At 37.1% G+C, this 26877-nt stretch overlaps 1 protein-coding gene across 1 annotated transcript; it reads right to left on the bottom strand.

Annotated features, from left to right (window-relative positions):
* Nucleotides 1-805: 805 nt before the first annotated feature.
* LOC133880048 (NAD-dependent malic enzyme 62 kDa isoform, mitochondrial) lies at nucleotides 806-25781 on the bottom strand. Its single transcript, XM_062318915.1, has 19 exons — nucleotides 25446-25781; nucleotides 25150-25246; nucleotides 24298-24416; nucleotides 22695-22862; nucleotides 22464-22592; nucleotides 20922-20982; nucleotides 18845-18948; nucleotides 18615-18698; nucleotides 12411-12517; nucleotides 10099-10210; nucleotides 7581-7694; nucleotides 6920-6985; nucleotides 4173-4245; nucleotides 3972-4058; nucleotides 3223-3277; nucleotides 3075-3146; nucleotides 2553-2615; nucleotides 2326-2440; nucleotides 806-1159 (listed from the first exon to the last, which is right to left on the bottom strand). Exons 1-19 carry the CDS (start codon nucleotides 25620-25622, stop codon nucleotides 1085-1087), a joined length of 1878 nt encoding a protein of 625 aa, XP_062174899.1. The 5' UTR covers nucleotides 25623-25781; the 3' UTR covers nucleotides 806-1084.
* Nucleotides 25782-26877: the final 1096 nt, after the last annotated feature.

Raw genomic sequence — 26877 nt, 5'->3', positions numbered from 1 at the left:
AGAAAAATCACTTTTTTTTCCCTTCATTTTCCTTCTGAACTCCCATTTATGATTTATGATTTAAAAGTCAAGAGTATCCGACATATTTGACGATTGTTTTGCAAAATAATTAAATAGATTAAACCTCAAGAATTGGAATAGAATCTGCATATGTTATTGAAACTTTTTTTTTTTTTCTTAAATTATAAGATCTTTTTTTTTTTCTCATCTTCAAATTTCAAGACTGGATATATTCCTTTGCATTATATAATGAAAGGTAACCTCTCTTTCTTTAATTTAGTTTATAAATAGTATTGTACTAAATAATGCAACCATCTGTGGATCCAATGAGTACAATGTACATGCAAAGCATTGGTCATATGTCAGCGGACAGAGAGAAGCCATGCCCTAGTGTACCGACAATCTCTGTGCTACCCATTCACCACCTATTACGTTTGCAGAATTTTATCCGACCCAATGGGCCAATATAAATTTGTTGATCATTGCTCTGGATGTATTCTCACGAGTGCTATGAACCCAAAGTTGCCTAACCCGACAGAGACTAAGGCAAACACACTATTATGTAAATGAAGTTTTAACACATTCTTATGTGATGAAAGTAAATTGTGGAGATCTTTGATAAGTATTCAATGACAAGATTTGGTTTGTTTACTTAAACAATACAATTAAAAAAATTAAAAAAAAAAAAAAAAAAAAGGGCTTGCACACCCAACACAATTAAAGAGCATCTTGGGCACTTGCTTGTTAACATTCTTGTTTTTTTTTTTTTTTTCTCTTTTTGTTTTCTGTTTTCAAAACAAAGACATTAACAAACTCATAAAAACAGTTTTTACCTTTGTCACATAAGAATATTTTTTCATACTAAAAACAAAAAACACCCCCCAAAACACATATTATCAAACAGAGCCTTGCTATTTACATATAAATTAAGCAAGAATAAAATACAAATAAACATGCTGTTGTTCTGCTCTGCAGGGTATGGGGAGGGGGGGAGGGGTTGTTTAATCATTCTTGTAAACCAATGTTGGGTAATCTGGACTCCACATGTTGTTCTTCACAAATTCTACAATCTGGTAGGGGTTGTTTAATCATTCTTGTAAACCAATGTCGGGTACTCTGGACTCCACATGTTGTTCTTCACAAATTCTACAATCTCTTCCTGAAAAGCAGATGCATTCACATTAATGTCGAATTAAACTACGAAAACGCCAAAGTTCAGAGATGTTCAAAGACAAACTGTTGCTATTTTACAACCATTCATCAAAGGTCCAAGACTTCTACCCTACAAAATCTTATCCTGCCATCAACCTTCTATGAATCAAGGCTAACTTCCTAGAAGGCCTGTTGGTGGCAAGGTGGGGCCTGACAAAATGCCCCAACCTCTGGGGATGTCATCAGCACTTGTTGAGTCATGCTAAAGATTTCCATTTGCTTGTTGTGAGCCTCCAACAGCTCCTAACGCCTCAAAAATAGCTCAGTTCTCATCAATATTCACAATCATTCTATCTTTTTCGTCTTGTTTTTCTCTACCAAACCCAAATTTCTAATTCTCATGTATTTCACAAACCCTAATGACTGCTGATATACCTCAAAAAGCCCACAAAGTTCCCAGCATTTCCCCTTTCCGCATTGGTGTCTACTTGATTCATTTACTGTTGTTGAAATTGCTAGATTTTAAGTCATGTTGGGTATATTTGGATAGTATCTTGGGTGTTTGTTGGGGGGTTTCTATTGTATTTTGGGTGTTTGATAGTTTTGTTGGGGGCTTCTTTTGTATTTTGGGTCTCTTGTGAGTTTTGGGAGTTGTGGGTTTGTAGTTCCCTGTGGGTTTTCTTGGGTTTTTATGTGGGCTAGCTGAGTTGTCCCTGTGTATACTTCCTGTGTACTTAGGGGCGCTTTACGTTTTTTTAATGAAATTTTCGTACTTATCAAAAAAAATCTTGGAGGGAAACATATCTTTGTGGGATATCTCGTTTGAAAAAAATTCTAATGCCAAATGTCAAAAATTAATAAGACAAATTGATTAGATACCCTAGAATATGGCTGAAGCAAAAAGTACTCCCATCTAACAATAATAACTTAATTTACCATAAGTTGCAGAAAATGTGTTGAATTAAATTCTTTCAATTGATGCTGACTTCATATCTTAGATAGAAAGCTAAAAATTATATGTCTTGTATCTATGTGCACCCATGCAAGGCAAACTTGGACTTCAATCCGTTATAAAGCTCATATCATACAAGATGTATCAGATAATTTTTTTTTAAGAACATGTATAAGATAAAATTATACTTAAGGTTGGATTTCTGATCACCAGAAACATACCTGACTAAGTTTCCGTAGTTCTCGGGCATCCATTTCACGGTATCCTTCTGCTAGATCCTCTTCTATAGCTTCCTTTACCACAGCTGCAGCTACCTCCTTCGTTATATCTCGTATTCTGCAAACACGAATTAGTTAAGTACATATGCACAAGGACTAGAAATAAAGCTGCGAAACTGCCTCACAGCCAATAATAAATAAACAGAAAATAAAAGGGCCCAATTATGCACCTAGATGTTGAAGGGTATATAATCCCTTTGAGAACCTCCTCTTCAGTCATATATGCAGCTAGGCTGTAGATTGCAATTGATTCAGAGAATAACCAATATCAGTAGTAAGCAGATTATTGAACTCTGGAAAAAAAAAACAAACTACAAAATAAAATAAAATTTGATGGCTACCCTTCCCCCATTACCCAAATCCCTACCCTCCCACATGTTAGACCCAAGACCTCCACCTTATAAAAGAGGGGATACCACTTGGCTAAAGAGCTGGTGGTTATAGCACAAAATAATAATCATGAATTACGACTATTACATTTATTGAAGCCTGCAAGTGATTAGTAATTATAAAATCCAAAAATTACTAACATAATTACCACATACACTAATTATTTTTTGTTTATTTTCTTAGGACATTTTGGGAGACTGCAGGCAGGGGGCATGGACTGCTTTTTGGTGATATATAATTCTAAAGTTGAATAGAACTTTCATCCTATAGAAATCACTTAAGAAAGGATATGTGATAAGTACCACTCTGCCGCAGCCTGTAACATGCCATCAGAAATGATCCTGGAGCCAGATAGAAGAGTACCAAGTCCAATGCTGCATCAACAGACAAGTTAGTAATATGAAAAGTTAAATTACTGAAACACAATGAATTTCTTTTAATAAAACTAACCCTGGAAAGAGGTACATGTTGTTTCCCTGGTTGCAGTAGCCAATATGACCATTTCCTGTGGAAGTCAAAAGGAGTTAAGGCTCTCGCATGCACACAGACACACACACACACACACACACACACACACACACACACATATATATATATATATATATATATATATATATATATATATATAAGTAATAATTTATTGAAAAGAAAAACTGGTACAGCCCTCGTATACGAAATGTACACAAGAGAGAACCACATTAAAGGTGTCTAAAATCTAAAAAGTTTATACAGTATAAAAGACTCGAAAAGGAGGATATATAAAAAATAATTTGAAGAGACCTCTATGTAGTAAACTCCTCTATCAAAATCAGTATGGAAGAAATAGAGAGATACACTTCATGCATCTAAGAAATAATAAGAAAATTCAACAGTTTCTTGAGTAACAATTAGTGCATTATTACAAACATGTTGTAAAATAATAAGCTATACATTAATAACAGTTTCTGCACTTTTTTTTTTTGATAAGTAAGAATTCATTAAAAAGCGCAGAGGGGCGCAACCCTAGTACACAGGAAGTATACAAAGGAGCCCCTAAAAAGAGGACTGAAACGAACATTAATAACAGTTTCTGCACTTCTGCTGACTACAAATGTAATCTGACTACTTTAACAATTTCCACCTCATGGAATAACTTGAAATTAGACTGCATTAATTGAATGAGTGTAGGATATAGTAAACATAATGGTCTTAATACATACCAAGATCAACATTATTGAATGGGCTTCCACTTGCAAATATAATATTGTCGCCCACAATGGAGAATGCTTCTTCAGAGGTGCATTCAGCTGTCAGATTAAGAAAAAAACAAGATAATAAGTCGGAGTCAAAGTTTTGAAGAGAGCTGATTTACCATACAATTTTTATCTAATACGAAGAAGGAAGAAAAATGAAAACTCAACCATTTTTTGTAGGGTTTGACATTGCAAAGATGGCTGGTCTTGTCGATGTCGAACCTTTAAGGGCCTCTAATACCTAAAAATCAATTTTGCAAGAAAAAAAAAAAACAGCTGGCAGAACTTAGTAAAATTAGATAAGGCATAGGTTGCATAAATTCCATTTATATGGATGCAATTGTTAAAATCTGAAGTATAAAACAAAATAGAGAGAAATATGCACAAGAATATTTTGAAGAAAAGAGAAAAGAAAACACAGATTTAAGTTGTTTGGCTTTCTAAAGCGTATGTCCACTATGCACAAAGCCCAAATGGGCTATGATTTTTATTTTTTTTATAAGTATTTGAGATATCATTAAAAGTGTAATGCGCCCCAGGCACACACAGAGTATACATAAGAAGTCACCTAGGAGCAAAAAGAACAAGAAAATCATGATAACTAAGCACCAAAGGAGAAATAAAAGCAACTGTTCAAAGATACAGGATGTTGAAAAATAAAGATTTAATGTCCTCCGAAGTCCTATTACGGTCCTCAAAACTTCTATCATTCTTTTCCCTCCAAAGACACCACAAAAGGCACGAAGGTACCATCTTCCACACAGCAACACTCTGAGTGCTGCCAGCAATCCACCAACAAGCATACAAGTCAACTACTAGTCTAGGCATAACCCAAGATAGCCCAAACCGACTGAAGAAATATTCCACATAGCACAAGCAACCTCACAATGAAAAAGAAGATCCAAGGACTCCCCATTTCTTTTACGCATACAACACCTATCGACCATAATGATGCGCCGCATTCGGAGACTGTCCATGGTAAGAATATTCTCAGAGCCGCCAATCAAGCAAAAGAGACCACCCTCAACGGAGCTTTAGCCCGTCAAACACTCTTTTTAGGGGAAGCATAAACCATCATTACAACTCATGATACTGTAAAAAGATTTAACATCAAACAACCCTCTTTTGGAAGGGACCCACCATAGCTTGTCCTCGCCTTCTCATCTCACTCTCCTTAAATACAACACCTAGAAAAATAAGGCAAAGACATCCACATCCCAATCATGAGCCGCTCTAGTAAAGCTCACGTTCCACTTAATGGAACATTCATGAATTTTCACGTTATCCGCAACAAAAGCATCATTTACGCACGCAATACCAAATAAATCTGGAAATGCTTCCTTAAGGGCCATATCCCCAAACCCTAGATCATGCCAAAATCTAACATTGGAGCCATCTCTCACCTCAAATCTAATATGACTTGAGAACTTCCCCCAACCCCTCATAATATTCTTCCATAACTCCCCCCCATACACCCCAAAATCTAACACGATTCTTACTACTTAACATATTACAAGAAACTCGTATTTATAATGAGATTTCAACAATATAAAAATATAAAGTCAATTATTAATTTATCATATTTGAATATCAAATCAATGTAATTGATTAATGTAATATCATAATTGGTCATAGCAATCAATCCCTTAATTTATTCATTATGATATGGAAAATGAATCATTTTTCAACACTCCACCTTAAGCTATGCATGAAATCATAATGAAGTGTGCAACTCGTAAATTTTTTTTAGGCAAAGATGAAAGCAACGAGAAGAACTCATGGCTGTGAGTGGGAATCTTTGGCACGTGATACCGCGAGCATGCTCAAAATTTATCGTCGTCTCCAATAATGTTACATTGATAGTTCTAATCCTCAAGTGAAAAATTTGAAGATCAAATCAACTTGCAATAATATGGATTACCAAAAGAGGAAAGATATTGAAGCAAAGTCAGATTAACCAGCTTTGATAAGGTGATGATAGAAATCACCAACGACCCAAAAAAGAAAAAGAAAAAGAAAAAAGAGATTGAAGCAAAGTTGTATCGATCAGCTCTGATAAGATGAAGATAGAAAGCATCAACAAAACAAAAAAGGATCGAAGCAAAGCTCGATCCACCCACTCCGATATCATGTCAAAATTTAAAATGTAAAATAGAATACGCTTATGCATAGTGCTTGTACACTAAAATGCGAAAGCCCAGGGAATTTACCATTGGATGGCATTTCTTAAACTATCACACAAAATTCAACTTCACTCCTTGAGACTTTTTTATTTTTGATAAGTAACTCTACTCCTTGAGACTTAAACCTGAAACTTTATGGTATCTTGAAAGCATGGCAATATTGTACAGTTCAAGCAGCATACGTTGCATAAATTTTTTAAATTTGATGAACTCAAATAGCCATATAGAGGGGCAGACTTGCCTATGTCCTGTGCCTTAATCTTTCTGCAAGTTGATGGTTAATGAAGCACTTAATAAGAGCAGAATCACAATGACAAGGAAGGCTAATTTCTGCTCTCTTCATCCCAAAGTAAATGTCTTCCTTTCCTTTTTAGAATATCCCAAACTTAGTATCCAATTTCCAATAGTGGAAATACTTACTCCTTCATTTTACTACTTTACCCTTACCTTTTTTAAGAAATAATGCAAGATTCTTTTCAAAAATCATGCTCACCTCTAGTAATGATTAAGGGTATTTGAGGCACATCACTATATTTATCCCTTGTTCTCAATAGCCATGCAATATACAACCAAGGGAGTATTGTATACTAAATGCTCCTAAAATGCATAACGATTTGTGAAGCATGATAAAGAAAGGGTACATCCCCTCAAGAGTTTCAGTCATTAATCCATTAGTCTATTTAAGCAGGACCAAGAATTTGTTTAGCCAACCACATAAATCCTTCCAGATACCTCTTTTGAGAACAAGCCCCCAACTGCAGATAATCCAAGAAGCACATCAGGCTTCACTTCCCGTACCTGATTAGCAAAGATTAGCAAGATGTGATCAGTACTGTGGTAAACAATGATAAATCAGACAGTTAAGTGATCCACATCAGAGAATATTCCCAACTCCATAACACTTTCTTCTCCTTTTAATCAACAAGAAACCTTGTTTATTAGAAGGATGGTAACATTTCTTGACTATAACTAATAGCAGCTTAAATTACTAATCACAAACAATTTTTTCAATCAAAGAGTCAAGACAAAACAATCTCATTGTTATTTAATTCCCTCCGATCTTTCGATTTCTGTAGTTGTAAATTAGTAATAAGTTGCTCAACATTGGCAAAAACAAAATTAAGGAAAAAAAATAAAAGGTAATATCCCTAGAGTTCCCATTGGGTGAGAAGCTACACAAACTTTCATTACCAGAAAAGCTTCATGCTTAGCAAAGAAATAGAAATACATGTATGGGGAAGGCCTGGTTTCAAATCCAGTTGCCTCTACTAATTTTTTCAATTGCCTACTACAGAGAAAATACACCAAAAGAAAGATGCAATTTTTTAATATAGCATACATAATTACATCTACCAGGATATCCATAATGGAAATAAGTGGAAATTTCACAAACCACTTCCACAAGACTTGCGCCTTCCCTTAAGCCTTGACGATTAATTTCTTTGACGTTCCTTGCAAATGGGCGTGCATCTGGATCAATATTTTTACGATCCTCCGTGATCAGGCCCTGCACAAGACAAAACAATGAATTTAATTATCATACCCAGCCAATTAGGAAAGATCTCCTTCAATATGCAACATGAGTACATGACAAGATCTCAAGAAAAATTGCATCCAACATTTTTTTATGAGCAAGATTAAATTTATTACACTAAAAAGAAGCAAAATACACAATAGGGGTGGGGATCCCAACAAACTCCTCAGTACAGGTAAAATAGGGTCAAATAAAAACAATTAAAAATAAACTGAAAATGGGCCAAAAAAATAACCCAGTTCAATAACTTGTTGGCCCACCGGCCAAGAAAAGGGCTGCCAAGAAATACGGTTTTTGAAGCAGTCCAAAGGTTTGGCCACTTGTAGGGACACCTATGGCGGCAACAAGGGATCTTGGTCCACAACAGGGAGGATCACACATAAATCAACTAGGTAAGAGTTGTTGTCAAGGAACTCTACTTTGGTGTTTGCTAAGAAAGGCGCCCGGCAGTTGATGCGCTGGGGACGTAGATTCTTTGCAAACTCCATAGACAAAACAAAGCACTGGCTATGGAGAAGCTTGGAAGAGAGGGGAATCAACACAAAAGCCTTAGCCCTGCTACTTGGACGGGGGACGCACTAGATCTATAGCTTAAAAGCCATAGATCTGCTATCCAAGGCAGCACGTACTGCGCACACGCGACGAAGAAGGGGAGGAGAAGGTGGAGATGAGGCCAACAAGAGTTGAGAAGAGGCATTGTGGTGTATAACATGCAGTTTCGAGAAGGATCATTCAATAGAATGTAATTTTTCCTACACCAGTTCGCAATTGGGAGGTGGTAGTATCTTTCTTTGAGAGGTTGTATTCTTTCAAACTAAGCCTAGGAGAGGAGTATAGAATAGGGAGTAAGTTTGAAGTGAAGTCGTTTTATCAAGTGTTAACTAGCCAGAATGGATCCTCATTTCTGTGGAAGTGTATATGGAGAGTCAAGGCTCCTTTGCAGGTGACATTTTTTGTGTGGGCAGCAGCATTAAGGAAAATATTGACGCTTAATAAATAAATTGAGAAAAAGGAATGTTGTTGTGGTTAAGTGGTGTTGCATGTGCAATAAGAGTGGGGAGTCCATTGATCACTTGCTGATTCATTGTGAAGTAGCAAGGGAATTATGGAGTTCCATTCTTAATATGTTTGGTGTAGAGTGGGTTATGCCTAGACGGGTGATTGTTTTGTTGGTTCGTTGGGGAGGACAGGTTGGACGTGGTACAATTATGGAAGTATGGAGGTTGGCTCCATTGTGTTTAATATGGTGTCTTTGGCGAGAGAGGAATGCTCGGAGCTTTGAAGATGTAGAGACTTCGGTGACAAAGTTGCGGAAGACTATATTCAACACTTTCTATACTTGAAAATCAGCCCATCATAGTTTGCTTAATTTTATTTTTGCAGTTTTTTGAATTTTTATTCTTCTTTCTCTTCAGATTATGGGTTTTCTTGCATACTCGGTTTTCTTGTATACCCCCTGTTTACTAGGGTTGTGCTTCTTTGCGCTTAATGAATGATAATAAAATTACTTATCAATATATATATATATATATATATATATATAGAAATGGGTAAGCAAGTCAAGATTAGGCTACAAGAAAAACAAGCAAGCACTTAGTTACTTTAATATTGAGAAACATAGAAAAAATAAGTGAATGTCTCAGGTTTTAGTTCCCTGCAGGCATGGTCTATATTCAAGCTGGGACGCTACTTCAATTTTCAAGGCCGGTGTAAAATGAATTTATATATGTAATCGACAATATAGGTTTATGATGCGATCACACTTTACAATCTTCTAAAAGAATTCTTAAAATTCCACTCATTGTAATGTTAGAGAATGAAAGAGCCATTGCAGAATAAAAGAGCCGTTACAGCATATCAAGATATCTCCTTGATTTTCTCTCCTTATTTTCCTCCCTGATTTTCTCCATATTTTCCTCTTTAATAGTTTCCGATTTTGTGCCATGATCTGTGGGATGTGTTCCCCTCTATTAGCCTATATAATCTATTTTGTAATCCAAATCACTCAATAAAATAAGAAGCAATGTAGTCGTTTCCTCTCCTTTGTGTTCTCCTCTTCTTCCCTTCTATCTCTTTTATTTTATTTTACATGTAATAATAAGAATTCTTAAATTGTTCGTTAAACTCTAGCTCCTAAGAACTTAAAAGTGACATGATTATTAGCCTCGGTGTATATAATTATCACATATTCACCATTTATTGGGGACCTTGCAGTCCTGTTCAGCAAGCCTGCCAGTTGCTGAGCTGATAGTTTATTTCTGTCAAATTGACCAGGTCAATTGCCATACCTCAATCTAACTGTATCAGCTATCAAGATATAAGATTTATCACCTCATAGCAGAGTAGCAGATGACAGAATTTGGGAGTTACTACTGACCTCGGCATCAACTACCCAGAATTGACTCCGAGCACTCTCAAAAGCAGATTCATTATTTCCTAACATCCTTGCCATTGTTTTCCTTAAGGCATTAAGAACCCCTATTCCTGCACTGAAATAGTAAAAAAATTCAGCAAAGTATTTATATTTTGTGTGAAACATGCAGGTGCTTTACTGTTGGATCACACAAAACATTAGACTTTTTGCACATGAATTAAGTCCTTGTGAAGCATTGGCATAACTGAAAAGGCCTCCCAAACACAATCAGCATGTTGCAAAATAATAGGTTTATAAGTGAACAGCAAGGAAAACAAGCCCCAAAAATTTAAAATCAGGAACCAAAATAATGTAGGGACATTGTCAAATAAGATTGCTTTAAATATAAAGACAACAGAACCTGGAGCCTTTGAAGTAATAAAATAATTGATAAAAATAAAAATGCATCATAATGTTGACAGTCGGAAGGACCATTACACCCATGGATTACATTGTATCATTACTTATATAGCAAGTACTGAAAACTCATTTGATGGTAGGGACACCAGTATGAATATGGTTAAACTCAAACATGTATGCTCTATAAATTGCAAAGATTGCTACGCAAACACACAAGTACTAAATAAAATTTTATATAACTTTAACAGACTCTTTTCAAACCTTGGCTATTTTCATTAGCAAAAATCACCTCAACCATTTCTATAGATATGGCATTGGCTAAACAATCCACTTTCACCATCATGGTCAATTTAGAGCTATTCATTCATTTGTGTTACTAGCATGTCAAATCACTAGTCGTCCTAAAAGCTCAAGTTAATAAGAAATGATGATTTTAATCATTTTAATTTATATTCTAAGACTTCCCTTCTCGTGTGGACTCAAATCCTCCCTTAAGAAGTGAAGCGCAATAAATAAAATATTTACTTGAAATGAGAGGTGAATTACAGAGACAAAGTTTGAATATAGAACCTCTATTCTGATACCATATTAAACCACCATTTGTCCCAAAAGTTGAAGTTGATAGGAAATGGTAATTTTTTTATTTAATTAATTAATTAATTAATTATTTTTATTTTTTATTTTTTTGTATTTTTTATGACGAGAAACTCCCAAGGCAGAGCCACTTCGTGTATCTACCCTTGTTAGGTAAATTTCGGACTCGTGTAAAGCACCCCCTCTACACAGATCGGGTAATACACCGACTTGGCCGACGGGCTGGCCTCAAGAAATTGTTTGCACCCAAGGAGATTCGAACCTTAAACTTCATGGGACTACCACAAAGACCAAGGAATTGATTACTCATTTTAATTAATATTCTAACATGGCCATCAATAATTTCTTATATCTTCACTATTCTGGCCTCATTAGGTCCTTCTAACACCTTCAACAAACACAGTGAACATAGTGCTAAGCCGTAGTCTTTGTTACAATATCAATTAAGTGATTAAATTTATTATTTTTTATCAGTTTAAACTTTTGAGACAATCGATAATTTGTCATAATATCAGAGCAAATAGTTCTAATTTCAAACATTGACTCCACTACCTCTTATTTAAAAATTAAATATTGCACATGTTAGGACACATTCATTGAGGGAGAATCTCCACCCACATGTGAAAGGTAATATTAAAATATTGACTAGGTGATTAAGTTCATCATTTTCCTATCAGCTTAAACTCTTAAGATAATCGGTAGTTTACCATTTCATTGAAAACAATAAATTAGCCAACTTTTTTATGGTAGGAAATTTTTATTAATAAAAGGAGAAATCTAAGCATTCAGAAGCATACAAAAAGGACTTCCTAAAGAATTACGGACAAATATAGTCAATAAAGTCTACAAAAGGAGGACATTTCCAAGCATATCAGCCAACTTTCTTCCATCTTCCAATCTTTTGCTATTAACTTAGAATTCTAATGTTCATACTTAATTGGATATGGCCTTCTTTATATTGCTGCTGATATTGCCTTTTCTATACCTCAGCTCAATGAACTTTTTTGTAAGATTGCATCCTTCATTTTTTTTTAAAAAAAATCCTCACATGCACTTTTTTGTGCATGCCTTTGACAGTCCAGACTTTTATATCGTAAACAATGGACTTTTTCAAGAAAAATTAATTTTATCTTTTATTATATATATATATATAAAAAATTAATCTCCCTATTCTATCTAAGTTTAATTCTTCGATGAGTCTAATCTTTCAAATGGTAGTTAAGAACAGTCTGACTTATTGGGATTATGTTCCACAACCATTTCTTCCTCTCATTCAACCACCAAAAAAAACTCTTCTTCTCTATATGAAAGAAATGCTTAACCTTCCAGCACCAGCGACAACAATCTTTTGCTTTGGAAAGTCTATCATTGGCCTTCCTTGTGCTCTAACAGCTCCTAAAAGGCCAGCAATTGCAACTCCTGCTGTTCCCTGTAAAGTGATTTGACATCATGCCAGTAGTAACAGACAGTAATACTCATAAATGCTGAAATATAATACAAATTACCATGGTCTATGTACTTTATCTCATATATTTAAATTCTTCTTAAAAGCATACCCTCATTTACAATTGAAACAATATAATACAACATCCACAAAAGGTATATAGAGAAATGTTCTGCCAACAGTCACTATAAGTCTATAATTACAACAGAGATTCATTCCATGGTTTGAAACAACTGATACAAGTGCCATAAATGAAAGAAATATGCTGAGATAATAATTACCTTTGCCTTTTTTCCGATAAATGTGTTAAAGCATTAGCTAAATAATTAAATTTATCATTTCCTATAAGCTTAAGTTTTTGGAATAATTGGTGATACAATATGGTATCAGAGCAAAGATCTTAAATTTGAACCGTGTCTCCGTCATCTATCCATTTTTTTGAATTAAAAGAGTCCATGTGTTGTCTGATCTTAAATGTGAGGTGAAGTGTTATAGTATTAATTAATTAAATTTAGGGATAATTACACTTAACCCCCCTGATTTATCCACGGTGTGGCAATTTACCCCCCAATGTACCAAAATTGGTACATGACCCCCCCGAACTTGCCAACGTGTGGCAAAATCAACCTTCCGTCCAATCGACCGTTCGTTTGGACGGAAAATCGGTCACGTGCAAGTCACGTGACCGTTTAAGACAGAGACCCTCCCCAAGTCACGTGACTTGCACGTGACCGACTTTCCGTCCAAACGAACGGTCGATTGGACGGAAGGTTGATTTTGCCACACGTTGGTAAGTTCGGGGGGGTCATGTACCAATTTTGGTACATTGGGGGATAAATCGTCACACCGTGGATAAATCAGGGGGGTTAAGTGTAATTATCCCTTAAATTTATCATTTCCTATAAGCTTAAACTTTTTTTTTTATAAGTAAACAACAATTTTATATAGAAAGCGTAAGGCGCCCCAGTACACAGGCAGTATACGACGAGCACTTACAAACCCAAAACCCAATAACACGCCCAAAAACAGCAGAAAGCCCCAACAACACCCACAAAACCCGAAACGCCAAAAAAACACCCACTACAACCAAAATCCAGAGGCACCCAAAGACCAAGCCTATTGAAGCCGACTGAAACCACAAGAGACCCAAAATCCAAGCCGACCGAGGCCGGACTACAAAGCAAACCCAAAAAACAACGGAAAAACAACCCACAACCTGCAAATACCTACTTCACGTGAGCCTTGCCTTTCCTACGCCTAAAAGGAACCAAATCGTCGCCATAATTGATGGAGCTATGCAGATTCAGGAGCTCTCTCTTTCCTTTGGACTTCTGGCGCGCAATCATCTTATCCCGCTGAAATTCTTCTTCCATGGCATCTTGAATTGCCATAACCTCCTCCCCAAAGTCCCTATCCAACGCAAAATCCCCATCCAACGCCCAATCCAAAGGCAAACCATCCCAAAAATCATCTTCCTCCTCCAAAACCACAATCTCCCTGTTATGATCAAAATCGACAGGCCAATTCTTGGATTGGGAGAATCCATTTCCCTCCACAGAGAAAGGAATGATGCAACCACTCGGAGGGGAGGAAGGTCCTACCACCCCGACATCGATGACTTCCGGAGGCGAAGCGGAAGGGGCTAAAACAATCGGGCGAGGGTTGAGAAACCCCTTCTTAAGAATACCCTGCTTCACTGGAGGCTTTACAACCTTAACCGCAGGAGGCTCTGGCATCAACACCTTATTGACAACAAGGCTAGCAGACAACTTCGAAGCTTCCAGAGAGTCCGATAATAACTCATCATTCCATTGCACTGAATGACCTACCCTAAACTCCTAGCCCTCCTGATATAATGCTGAAAAGGTTGAATTTGCAGCAAGGGGGGGAAGAACGAATCTTCACTCCCAGCTTAGAAGCCCCTGAGAGAGGAGGAGCAGCAGCAGAGACGGAAGGCCCTGAACCACACAAGCTACTGAAAAATTCCGAACTCACTAACAGCCCAGCCAGATTCGGAGGAGCAGCCGACGAGAAGGGAAGAGCCCCGCCAAACTCTGCTAGGTTTGAGCCCTTCAAAGAACCCAGGGACTGAAAGACCTCCTCCGTCGGTGCAGAAGAGGAACCTTGCGCAGGAGACACCGGAGAAACAAGCACAGAAAATGCCGGGGAAAAGGAGGCCCACCCAGAAGACGCCGAAAAAGAGACCGAAGCAGAGAGCGACTGGACGGGACCTGCAGGAACTGCCGCCGAAGGCCGCTCAACAGAAGGCGCCGGAGGCAAAGCCTCTAGGATGAGAGAGCGTTGAACGACAGGACCTGGAACCACCGCCAAAGGCCGCTCAACGGAGATGGCCGCCGAAGACGACGCCTCCGGGGAGGAAGAAAGTTGAACCAAACCTAGACTTGGACTCGAGCCCGAACCCGAGACCCGCCTCGAAACTGATTCAGGACCCGATTCAGCAACCCTCACAATGGGCTTAATCACCTTAGCCCCAGCCCGAAACCGGGACCCTTTGAAAGCACACTTGCACCTCTTAAGCATCCGGCCCGCCACAAAACCCAACCTGCTTTTAAGCCCAACAGAGGACTTTAAGCCCATTCTATGCGAAAACCCACAAGCCCAAATTAAAGCCTTGGAAAGGTGCCCAAGGACCTCTAGAATCTGCCCGAACACTCCAGACACGCTATCCCTTTGCAGAGAAGAGTCACCCTCAACATCGGCTACCCCAGGCACGCAAGCCGAACAACAGACACAATCTCTGGAGCTGAGACGCTCATCAACACAATGGTCCTTACCCAGGGGACCAGTCGCTTGCTTCTCCATGGCGGAGCAGCCCACTGGTGGCGGCTTCTTCTCCAAATCGCACCAACCCGAATTCAGCACCGCATACCGGCAACCCAAGACTGAGGCGATAGCTCCCGAGCGCACCACCTCCACGAACGACGGAGTACCTATTCCCTTTCCCATCTTAACACCCGTCGGAAACCCATCTGTGGCTCCCAGAAGATCCACAGCTTTGCTCAACTCCCCCCCCTTCTGAGTCCCCTCCGAAGAATACATCCCACCACCCGGCGACCGAGCCTTCAAACCGAGGAAAGAAAGCAGCTTCCTCAACTCACCCACCACCCGAGACCAACCCCACCCACCACGGCCTTCAGGGAGCCAAATAGCCCCTTTCCGACCACCCTCAGCGTAGGCTACCACCTCTAGGAAGCGATCGGCCTTGTTCCCATTCCCTCGAACCATCAGAGCTTTTGTATCCTCCAGAAAGTACTTGACGAAATCCAAATCTGGATCCTTCAAAGCCTTCTCGACCGTGGCCATCAACCACGCTGAGCCCTGGACACCAAAAACAATGAACCCACTAAACGCCTTCCTCCTCTCTTCCAAACGGAGCTCAGGCTCTCCTGCCTTCGTCGAAAAAGAGAAGCATTTCGCTTCCACGGTGAAGCAACGCTCCATCTAAGTCGATCCTGAAAGATTACAGGGCAATGCCCCATGGAGCCATACCCACAAACCAACCCCTCAGCACCACCAGCCAAAGACCAGCACCAATCGAAGAGGAGACCCCTTCTGTCGCACCCAGCTCAAACAAGCCAGAAACTAGAACAAGCGTGACGCGCCTACACGCGCCACCTCTAGCAGGGGAAAGAAAAAGAGAGCGGGGAAAAGAGGAGAGAGAACGACTCTGAATACAACCTGATTAATTTTGCAAGCAGCATCATGGCAGCAACCGACAACATTTTTGGGAAGATTGATGATTAAACAAAATAATAATAAAAAATAAAAATTAATTAGAGGATAAACCTAAGACGAAAGAGTCACCTAAAGAATAACAAACACATAAAGTCAGTGAAATGTACAAAAGAAGGAGATGAAACATTGTGAAATATAGAAGATCGGTCATACAAAGTGTACAGAAATAAGAATTTTAATTCAATAGTAGACATCTCAATGCAATTGAAGGTATGATCATTTCCAAATCATCCACATAAGGCATAGAGGGGCCGCATTCCAGAATGAACTCATTGTATGCTGTCCATGCCAGCAAAAGTATACAATAATCACCTTATGAAGCATCAGTCATTTAACCCAACATACTTTTTTTTTTTTTATAAGTAAATTTAACCCCACATACCATAAGAAGAAATGACCAAAGGTCTTCAGCAACCATGCAATGAAGTAGCAAGTGATCAGTACACTCACCAAATCATTTACACATACAACACCAATCCACTACAATGGTGTTCCTTTTAATTAAGTAGTCCACCGTTATAATTCTTCCCAAGGCCGTCGTCCCACCAAAAAAAAAAAAAAAAAAAGGAAGCCAATCTTTCTAGGAACTTTACTGCTGTAAATACCCCTCCAAGGAAGTTGCATGACATTAGAACCTCCTAATAAGAACGAACATCGAATTGGCTACCACGCTTTAGCTGCACTCTAATTAGCTTTGCCTCCTTGATCTAGTGATACTTGCACCAGTTCATCTTAATGCTTTGCACATGCCAAAGTTCAGAGGCTTGTTTTTTAATCAGACATGCTTATCATTATCAATCCCTTTATTGCTTATAAGAAATCCTCTAGTGGGTATCTATTTTGTAAAATGTCTGGGACTTAATTTTTTTTTTTTTTATAAGTAATTTTTCAAATTCAATAAAAAGCGCAGAGGGGCGCAACCCTAATACACGGGAAGTATACAAGAGTGCCCCTAAACGGGAGGAACAGCTAATAAATTTAGAAAGTCTACAAAAGTAGAAACACCTAGGTGGCAAAGATGGGACGCTATCCAAAGATATAGCGTGTTAAGAACACGCTTCCTTAACACTACCATTACAGTCTCGACATCTTCAAAAAGCCTCGCATTCCGCTCCCGCCAAATGCTCCACAAAACACAATGAGGAACTAACCGCCAAACTTTTTTAGCTAGGCCATGCCCAAAAAACGCACCCCATGTGGTCAACAAATCCAACACCGTTTGTGGCATGACCCACTCAACTCCAAATAAAGAAAACATAAAACTCCAAAGCTCACGGGCGGCGTCGCAATGAAGTAACAGATGATCAATAGACTCCCCCTTCTTTTTACACATACAACACCACTCAATAACCACAATATTCCTCTTTCACAGATTGTCATGGGTCAATATTTTTCCTAAAGCTGCCGACCATACAAAGAACGCCACCCTTGTCGGAGCCTTAGCACACCATATATTCTTCCACGGGAATGATGGGCCTTCTTTCCTACTAAGCACTTCATAATATGACCTTACTTCAAAAAAACCCCTTGTAGAAAGGTTCCAAACTAACTTGTCATCCTCTCCTTGTCGAATCGAAGTGGAGTACAACCTCTCGAGGAAAGAAAGCACCATCTCCATCTCCCAGTCCTAGAATTGCCGCGTAAAGAGAACATTCCAATGAATATTTCCATTTTGAACAGCCAAATTATCCACCACCATTGTAGCTTTGTTCCTCACAATACTATACAAAACTGGATATCAAAGATCTCTCCCCACACCACCAATCATGCCAGAAACTGATATGTGACCCATCCCCTACCACAAACCGAACATAACTGCAAAACTTCTCCCATCCTTTCCTGATATATTTCCAAACCCCCACATCTGGGACTTAATTTGCCATGGTTAATAACCAGTTTCCCAAAAGCTTCTTATTCTTTCTGATGATGTATTTGTTATACTTCATCAGAAAGAAAAAAGATTAAATTAGGCAGAACCCAATTACAATTCATGAAAAATTATGGTGAGTCCCAAATAGGTGTTTCTAGCAACAAAAATTAGAACTGTACTGAAACAACAATTATCTTCAGGACATATGTAATCAAATAATGAACAGCAGTTAATATAAATTATAATAATACCCGACCATTCAAGAATGTTGGCTATAAGTTTCATAGATACATATTATTCCTAATTTAAGATATATTTATCATCAATGCTTAAAAATAAGCAACAGAAATGCTGTTAAATTATCATTAAAGGTTGAGACAAGATTAAATTATGCAGATAGATATTACTACGATAAAATTAATGAGATGCTTTAACGTAACCAAGGAATTCAATTACCTGGACATCATCATTAAACATTCTGTAAGTATTTCTATAACGTTGCAACAACTTAAAGGCCCACTTGCTTTGAAAATCTTCAAACTGCACAAACCCAAGTTGCTTTTATCTCTTTTTTTTTCACCAAGAGAGAGAGAGAGAGAGAGAAAAGAAAAGAAAATAAGTGTTTATCATGCAATGCAGCTGCTAGCCTGCTAGTGACTAAATTAGCATGTGCCACGTTTAGTTACCTGCACAATCACATTTGGCCAACGAGTAAACACTGCATTCATGAATTCATCAATGACGGCAATATATTCATCACCATCAAGACGATGTTCTTGCAATCCCAAATCTGGTAATTAAGAATAAAATGATCATTTATTTTTCTATGGGATTTGCATTCATGTAAATGATTAAAAACAAAAAGAAAAAGGACTAATGAAAATGAATCTATTTTAGGTAAATTTGGCATTATGATATAAAAACAGAGTGCATGCAGAATGTTATATAATATAAAACAGGGTACATGATCCATAGACATTAATTAAAATGTGCATGATATGAGGCATGAAGAGAAAAATTGACAGTCAATATGATGTGGGAGCATAGGTATCATGAGAGACAATGGTAGACCAACCCATTAATCTCAACATTCAAGTAACAGCAATATGATAACATAGTTTAAAATATCGAACAAAAATGAGCTTTCATGCAAGGGAGTATGGACTTCAAATCTACCATAGGTCACCCACCAGGCATCACATATGAGAATGTATTGAAACTCTCTACTTATGGAGGCCACTATTTTAAGCAATGTGATTTGTTTTAACGAATGCACATTTCTTAGTTGGTTTCTACTTGTCATTTAGTATCCCTTTGTCACCCTACCTTACTCAGAAAGCACTTTGTTAAGTTCAATGCTTTATTCCTTTTCCATTTAAACATCCCCTCTTACGTTCTTTCTGTCGTGATAGTTTATTATTTTAATTCATCTGTATTCTAGAGCAGTGGTTTCCTTGATGCATAATATGAGAGTGCATTCCCTCACTTTCAAAATTTTCACAATATGGTCTCTTCTCTATTATAAGCGCTGAGATCGAACCTGGTTGGAGTACATAGATGACAAATTCCAATCTTAATTATTATGGTATCACATCTCAGACCATACATGGAGTGGAAAGGAAAAATAGTTATCTGTTAACAGTTGCCGACTTATATTATTTGCTCTATGGTAAAATTGTACATTTTTTACTTATCAAAAAAAAAATTATTTGCTCTATGGTGCCAAAAGGGGATGCAGATCTAACAGCATGGCATCTCGTGTGATGAACTCAATGCTCCATACAGAGTTACTGTCTGCTTCACCATCCCTCTTTTCCACAACACTAAGAATCTTTGGGTACCATGTGTTTTTCCCAAATCAATGGGAGGTTTCGAGGAAACTTACTAAGGCCTTGAATTGTGTGTATATAGTGTTTCCAGCTATCCCAAAAGAATAAGTTTTACCATTCTCCAAGGTATAACGCACTCATTATAGCACCAAGGTTACCTTCAATAACAAGCACTTTCCTTTTAGGACTTGGAGATTTCTCTTCAATAGGAGATTAGAGGTGAAGTTATGTCTTGTGCTACCAAATTTTACCTAGGAATCCAATGAAGTTCAATTTTTTCAATATGAATTTGGTAGGCATTCCTCACTAGGTATGTTGACAGTCTAACAAGAGAATGGCAATCAAAATCCTAATAGAGCACGCTACACAACAAAGTTCTTTAAAGAGAACAAAGCATTAGCAGTGACTATTGAATAAACAGCATAGGACATAAAGCAACGTTAATCATGTCATATATATAAAATTTTGCTTCAAGTGTCAATTTTTGTTTCCTGCTTCACAGTTAAATTGGCTCTCTTTTTTTATGCTTATGAAGGAATTATCATTCTTCTTGTACTGCATCTTCCTCTCAATGAAATTTTTGTGCCTGGATTGCAGTATGTGAATTTGGCTAGGGCTCTGCGTGTATGTCTTACCAATCTACCATGGGATCTAACAACAATCCAACCACAGAAAAATTAATACCACTATCACACACATACAGTGACGCAAAAAGGCATCATAGAGGAATGAAATTTGCTTTTTTCTTCAAAAACAGGGGCATGCATTGTTTTTTTTTTTTTTTTTGATAAGTTCTAAGAAACAATAGTAGCAAGTCCCTTTTCATGTACTAGGACAAAATTTACATGGTTGATAACAACAGAACAACCTTTTTTATGAAAAAAAAAATGGTGCAACTACAATATCATCACCATCAAATGAATAAAGGACTTACACAAGCGGTCTTTGAGCAGCTTCTCATTGTTAGTTCCCACATCAATCATGACAGGAAGTACCTATCGTAGGAGAATATCAAATATAAAATCTTTAGATAATACTCAGTAAGAAATCAATTAGTTGGGATCAAGGCTTAGTTGAGTTGTGTTGTTCATTAAAAAATCGAAATGAGAAAAAAGGTAGAGAATGCATAGTAGAAAATAGATCAGCTCGAGAATTGAATGAAAACAGAAAACAATCTCATCACTGAAATAACTACCAAAACTTTTTGACTCCTTATCAGTAATCTATGACTATGGTCCAGCGGTACACAATCAATAAGGAACTATGCTTTCTAACTTTCATCCAAAAAGATAACATTAGCATCTCTGCCACTGATAAATATAACTGTTACATAGCCTTTTTTTTATAAGTAAATTTAGTCTTATTGAAAGAATAACTCTTACATAGCTTATCAGAAATTACCACAAATCGTTCCAAAAAGTGTTAACTTCAATTTCACACATTAGATTTAAGTTTTCGGCCATCAAGGTTGATGCAAGAGATGCAACAAGAGTTAATTGGGTCCATGTAGTTTTATTTAGGTCTAATAATTGGGTTATCAGTAATTGTTTTATGTTTAATTTAATTTTCAAGAGCCGAGTGTTTTCGTCAATTCAATAAATGGTTGTTGCCCTACATTAGGATTTAGTCGTGAATCTAGTTAAGTGTTTTCTGCACTCCAATGACGGGAGACTTTGATGGAATAAAAATATGAATTCTCCTTACTCTCTCTCTCTTCCCCATACTCTTGTTTCTTTCCTCCCTCTCTTAGCTTCTTTTTTCTACTTCTTTCTCCCCCCTTTAGGTTCCTCTTTCTTTCTCCCTTCCCCTTTTTGAGCTTCTTTCTCCTCTCTTTTCCCACTTTCACTTTGTGATTCTTGCGAGTATTGTTGGTCCCACATCAAAGATTAAAATTGAGTAACTTTATATCTCCGCGATGTCACTGGAACACCTCACCTAACACAGCAACTTGCCAACTGCCGCATTCACTCTCTCTCTCAAAGTTGTACATCAACAGCTCTCCATTGTAAAGTATAAAGAAGTTCAAGAAGAACTCAAGCTATGAGTGCTCCTACTTAAAGTCTGTTCACTGGGTAGGAGTCGTCTTCAACTGTTCAGCTGCAGAAGCCTGTTCGCCAAACTAAATTGATACTTTAATTAAAGATCCTATATTGATACTTCCATCACTGTACTGACCACTTACCCTATAAATGTTCCATAGTATAAAGATAGCATTTGAAGAAAATTCTATCTTTGGCTTGCTCCATTCAGTAGTACAACAGCAGGTTTGTCAAACTGTTTAGAAAGAGGATTAGACCAACTTACTTAAACTAAATTTCCATCCTATTCATGAATCTTCAAAGAGTTTGTTTATGCATATATGATAACAGCATACACGATCATACTCAAGAAAGTTACCATTTGTGTTGTTTTTCTGGGCATATAATGGATAAAGAAATATGAAATAGAAAGATGTGATACATAAAATAAGAAATACCCTTTGAGGATTTATCCCTGCAGCAGCAACATATAGATCCAGCTTCCCAATTGCAATTCCAATTCCCTGAACTCCAAGGTCTCCTAGACCCAGTATTCTGCTTCCATCTGTGACAACAATCATATCAACCTGCAAAGCAAGGTTTTAATACTCAATAACTTAACAATAAAAAAATAAAAAATAAAAAAAAAAGGATTTTTTTTAAATGCTAGATATCATTAACTGAAAGACCTGATCAGCTGGCCAATTATAAACCATAGACATCATTTCTCCACGATCCACCGCACTGAAATACATTCCCCTTGGCCTTCGAAACAAACCACTATAATTCTGGCAAACCCGACCTACAGTTGGAGTATAAACTATAGGCGCATATTCCTCAATGTTGTCAATCAAAACCTGCCAATTTCAGGAATGATGCTATTATTTGAATTATAAAACAATGAGATCCATAAGGTTGGCTCTATACAATGTTTTTGACTACTCCAACCAGCATGAAATGCAAATAATAATGTAAAACTAATATTTGATGAAAGTGTGGAAGAATATATATGAATATGGAAATGCATCTAAAAGAATATGGCAAAGTATTAGAGATCCAAAATCAATATAAGGGCAAGGCTAAAGAAGAGACTCATGTCCTTATACAAAGTGGGTTGGCAGTGCAATGGCAGATGTATGATAGTGATGGTAGGTAGCATCTTAGAACTAGCATTAATGGTGCAGTCGTAGCCTGTTGCCAGTGGTAGAGTGGTCAAGAATTAAGTCATATTGAAGCTCATATTTGAAGGTTCGTCAAAGCAGGCTTCATCACATCAATAAATGTTTCTATATGAATCCAAGAATATTATTTCTCCTTTTGACTTTTAAAATTGGAAAAATGTCACCTTTTGGACCAAGGTATCAGCATAAGGTGTACAAGAATGCACTGTGCTTCTGTCTACAGACAGAAAAATGCAGAGCCTTCTCTAACCAGATTATATCGTGTTTTACACCTAAAATTTCTTTTCCAATTTTATAGCTCGTGTTCACCACATATATGTGGTTGCAGCATTCTGCTTGGCCCCAAATGCATTTTCCACATCATTAATAATTTCTTTTCGAATTTTGAAACAGAAAAAAAATTTGTTTTTGTACTAAACAATCTATCGTTTTTCCATAAGAAAAATGTTCAAGTACAGAATATATACAAATGTAAAATAGTGATTCAGTATCAATAGAGGGTAGCAGCCTGCCTCAAAACTCTCTTTTAATCCCTAACCAGGAAAAACCTCTCTCTTTATTGATTCTTCCTTTCAGCAGAATACTACTTGTCAAGGACCTAAATTGAAGTTCAACCTTTCCAACATCCTCTGAATAAAAGGAATATAAAAATACAAGGACCAAGCATCCTGACATCTTTCTGTAACCTACACTGTGTTAGGGATAGAAAAATGGGGCAGGGAAGGGTGACTCAGTTACAGCAAAATAGATTATCCATAAAGTTTTTTACTGAGCAGAAAAGAGAGAGAGAGAGAGAGAGAGAGAGAGAGAGAGAGAGAGATGCAACAAACACCGACTGACAAGTACCTAAAAGTTGCTGGATGTCACATGAATTTTTATAAGGTTTCCTTCTACATCACACCGTAGTAAAATGTCAATCTTCCACACCTTAGACTTAAAATCATCAGATTATCTTCTCATTACTGAGGTATAAAAATCAACAACTCCAAACGGGCAATTTTAGCAACTATCTCAGATAATTACTCAATTAAGCAAAGAGCTAAACACTAATTTCCAATGATAAATGCACACCAGCAAAGAGTAGATATAAAGGAATAAAGTTTCAACCCACCTTATAGTACATAGTCTCATTTCTGTCATGCAAACGGTTGAGTATCCGCCATTTTGCCAGAGCATTTGGATCAGATGGTCCATCTCTTGCTTGCACTTCAAGCCTCTTCAGGTCAACCACTGCCCATTTTACAAATATCAGCAATAATGTTGCTGAAAGAAAAAAATAATACTAGCACCAAAATTTGAAGTTAATTTATCTACATTTTACTTCCTTGCTCTATTGCTATAGAGTTATGGACTTTTGTCTTTGTCTTTTTGGTGCGAGATGGGTTATGCCCAACTCAGTGCTTGCTCTACTTCAGTGTTGGTGAAGGAAACCAACTTCATTCAGGTAAAGGGCATGGAATGTAGTACCATCGTGTCTCACATGGACTCAATGGTGGGAAAGAAATAGGTGGGCTTTTGAGGGACAGGAACTTTCTATTGATAGAATCATGTCTGCTTTTGTCCGATCTCTATTCTTTTGGATGTCCATTGACTTTACCGGATTGTTCAGATTCATTGTATACTTGATTATTATTTAACGGAGATAATTCAGTATCCAGCTTATGCATAAGTTACTCCCTCTAATTTTTTCATGCTGCCTTTGTTTTGAGATTAATAAAATCTATCTTTACTTATCAAAAAAATGCAATTACTTAAATACTTAAGTCATAAACCCTATCCTTAAATCCTAACTTTATATTTTTATCAATTTGCAAGCATCTCCACAATGCCTCCGAAAATAATCATGTAAATCCACACCTCTAACAGCACCTAATTGCTTTCCAAAGAAAGCTACGATCAATTGTAAATTGCGTTGACTAATGTGACAAAATGTATAATGTCGGCACCAAGAAGAAAAACTCACTGAATCGTTTAATTTGCTGCTCAGAAGACATAACATTCGGAGGTAGAAGCCCCCGAAGATCAAGACGATCCCGTTCCGTCATGGTAAACGCTGTTCCCTAATTTGACAAACAAAAATTGCAGTAACAAATTAACAACTACAGCATTCTAATTTGATGATCAACGTCATTTTAAATATCCAATCTGTAACTTTCGAAACAGAAAAAAAAAAAAAAAAAAAAAAATCAAACGCGGTAATATTCAGAACGAAGAGAATCAGAGAAGAGTTAAACGTAGTGTAATTGTGTGAAGATTTACTTTGTTGAACCAAGGATCATGGAGAATGTCGAGGCTGCGCTTGTGCACGATGGTTGGACGGTGGCCCTCGGTCGTGGTGAACGATCGGGCCCGCATCAGCACCGGATTGCTACTCATTTGTCTCAGCCGTTTGATCAGGGCGGAGGACGCTCTGATCTGATTGGAAAAGTTCGACATTCTCGAATTTCTTTTTCCTTTTTTCCTTTTGGAGAAAGATTCTGAGATCAAGCCCTAGTCGAAGAGTAGAAATAGCAGAAGTAGAAGCGAAAGGGCTTGCGGAAAGGGCCGACTGTCGACTGTCAACTGTCGAGACTCGAGAGCTAAAAGAGGAATAACCAATTAGCAGTTACTGCAGTGGATATATTACGTCTCTTTTCCGCTTTTTGTTTGTACGTACGTTGAAACCGCCAGTTTTACTCGTTGATTGCGGTAGGATTCTTTTGGCTTTTTTTTTTTTGTTTTTTTTTTTTCTTTTGTAATTGTAGGGAAAGGGATTCACGCCTCCGTAGGCTGTAGCTACGTGAGGCTTTTGGTCGAGTTGTGATTAAGATCGAGAGAATTTAATTTAATTTAATTTAGTTTAACTAATTAAGTTTAAATACTAATTTTGATTTTAATATTAAACAACCAAATTTGAAAAAAAAAAATTATTATTATTATTTTTTTTAACAAACAGTGCCAACTTTTTCATTACTGAGAGTCAATCCCTAAAGGGATACACAACCAGAAAGCCAATACAAATAACAAAAGCACCATATATAACCACTAAGCTAGAAGGCGAAATTAGTGCCCGAAGGCCGAAATTAGTGAATTAGAGATTCGTAGTTAGATTACGATAAAAGGGAATAATTTACATAAAACAGAAAACAGAAAACCTCATAACACTAGTACCGAAAAAAAATGACCGTCGGAGGTATAAAACACGCGCCTAAAAAGGGCGAGAAGGAAAAAAGTCAGCTGCAGCCGCCATGTTATTATATTATATTCAGCCACAATACTTTCTTAACAGAATTTGTGTTGCATCATGTTTATTGAATACCAACACATCTCTTTGAATATATAGAGATAGCGACAGAATCAATAATTCACTCGACCAAAATTTAATAATAAACTAATTTTTCAGGTTGAAAGGCTCTTGCTGGTCGACGAGCTATCAAATCAGATCTATTCTAACAATAGTGATTAGTGACAGAATCAAGAATTCCCTCTTTAGGGATAAACTAATTTTTCATGCTTTTTTTGTTTTTTTCTTTATATATTATGTTCTACTGTATAGAAAATATATAGTAAACACAATTCAAAATAGAACAAAAAAATGAATAAAAAAAAAAGAGTTAAAATTAAAAACCTGTCATTTTTCAATTATAAAATAAAAAAAATTCAAAATAAATTAGAAAAATAAATTAAAAAAAACTAAAATTTTATTTCTTAT

This window comes from Alnus glutinosa, chromosome 10, assembly GCF_958979055.1.
Source record: "Alnus glutinosa chromosome 10, dhAlnGlut1.1, whole genome shotgun sequence".
In the NCBI taxonomy this organism is placed as follows: domain Eukaryota; kingdom Viridiplantae; phylum Streptophyta; class Magnoliopsida; order Fagales; family Betulaceae; genus Alnus; species Alnus glutinosa.
The sequence above is the reverse complement of the archived record's forward strand: the minus strand, read 5'-3'. Positions and strand labels throughout refer to the sequence as shown.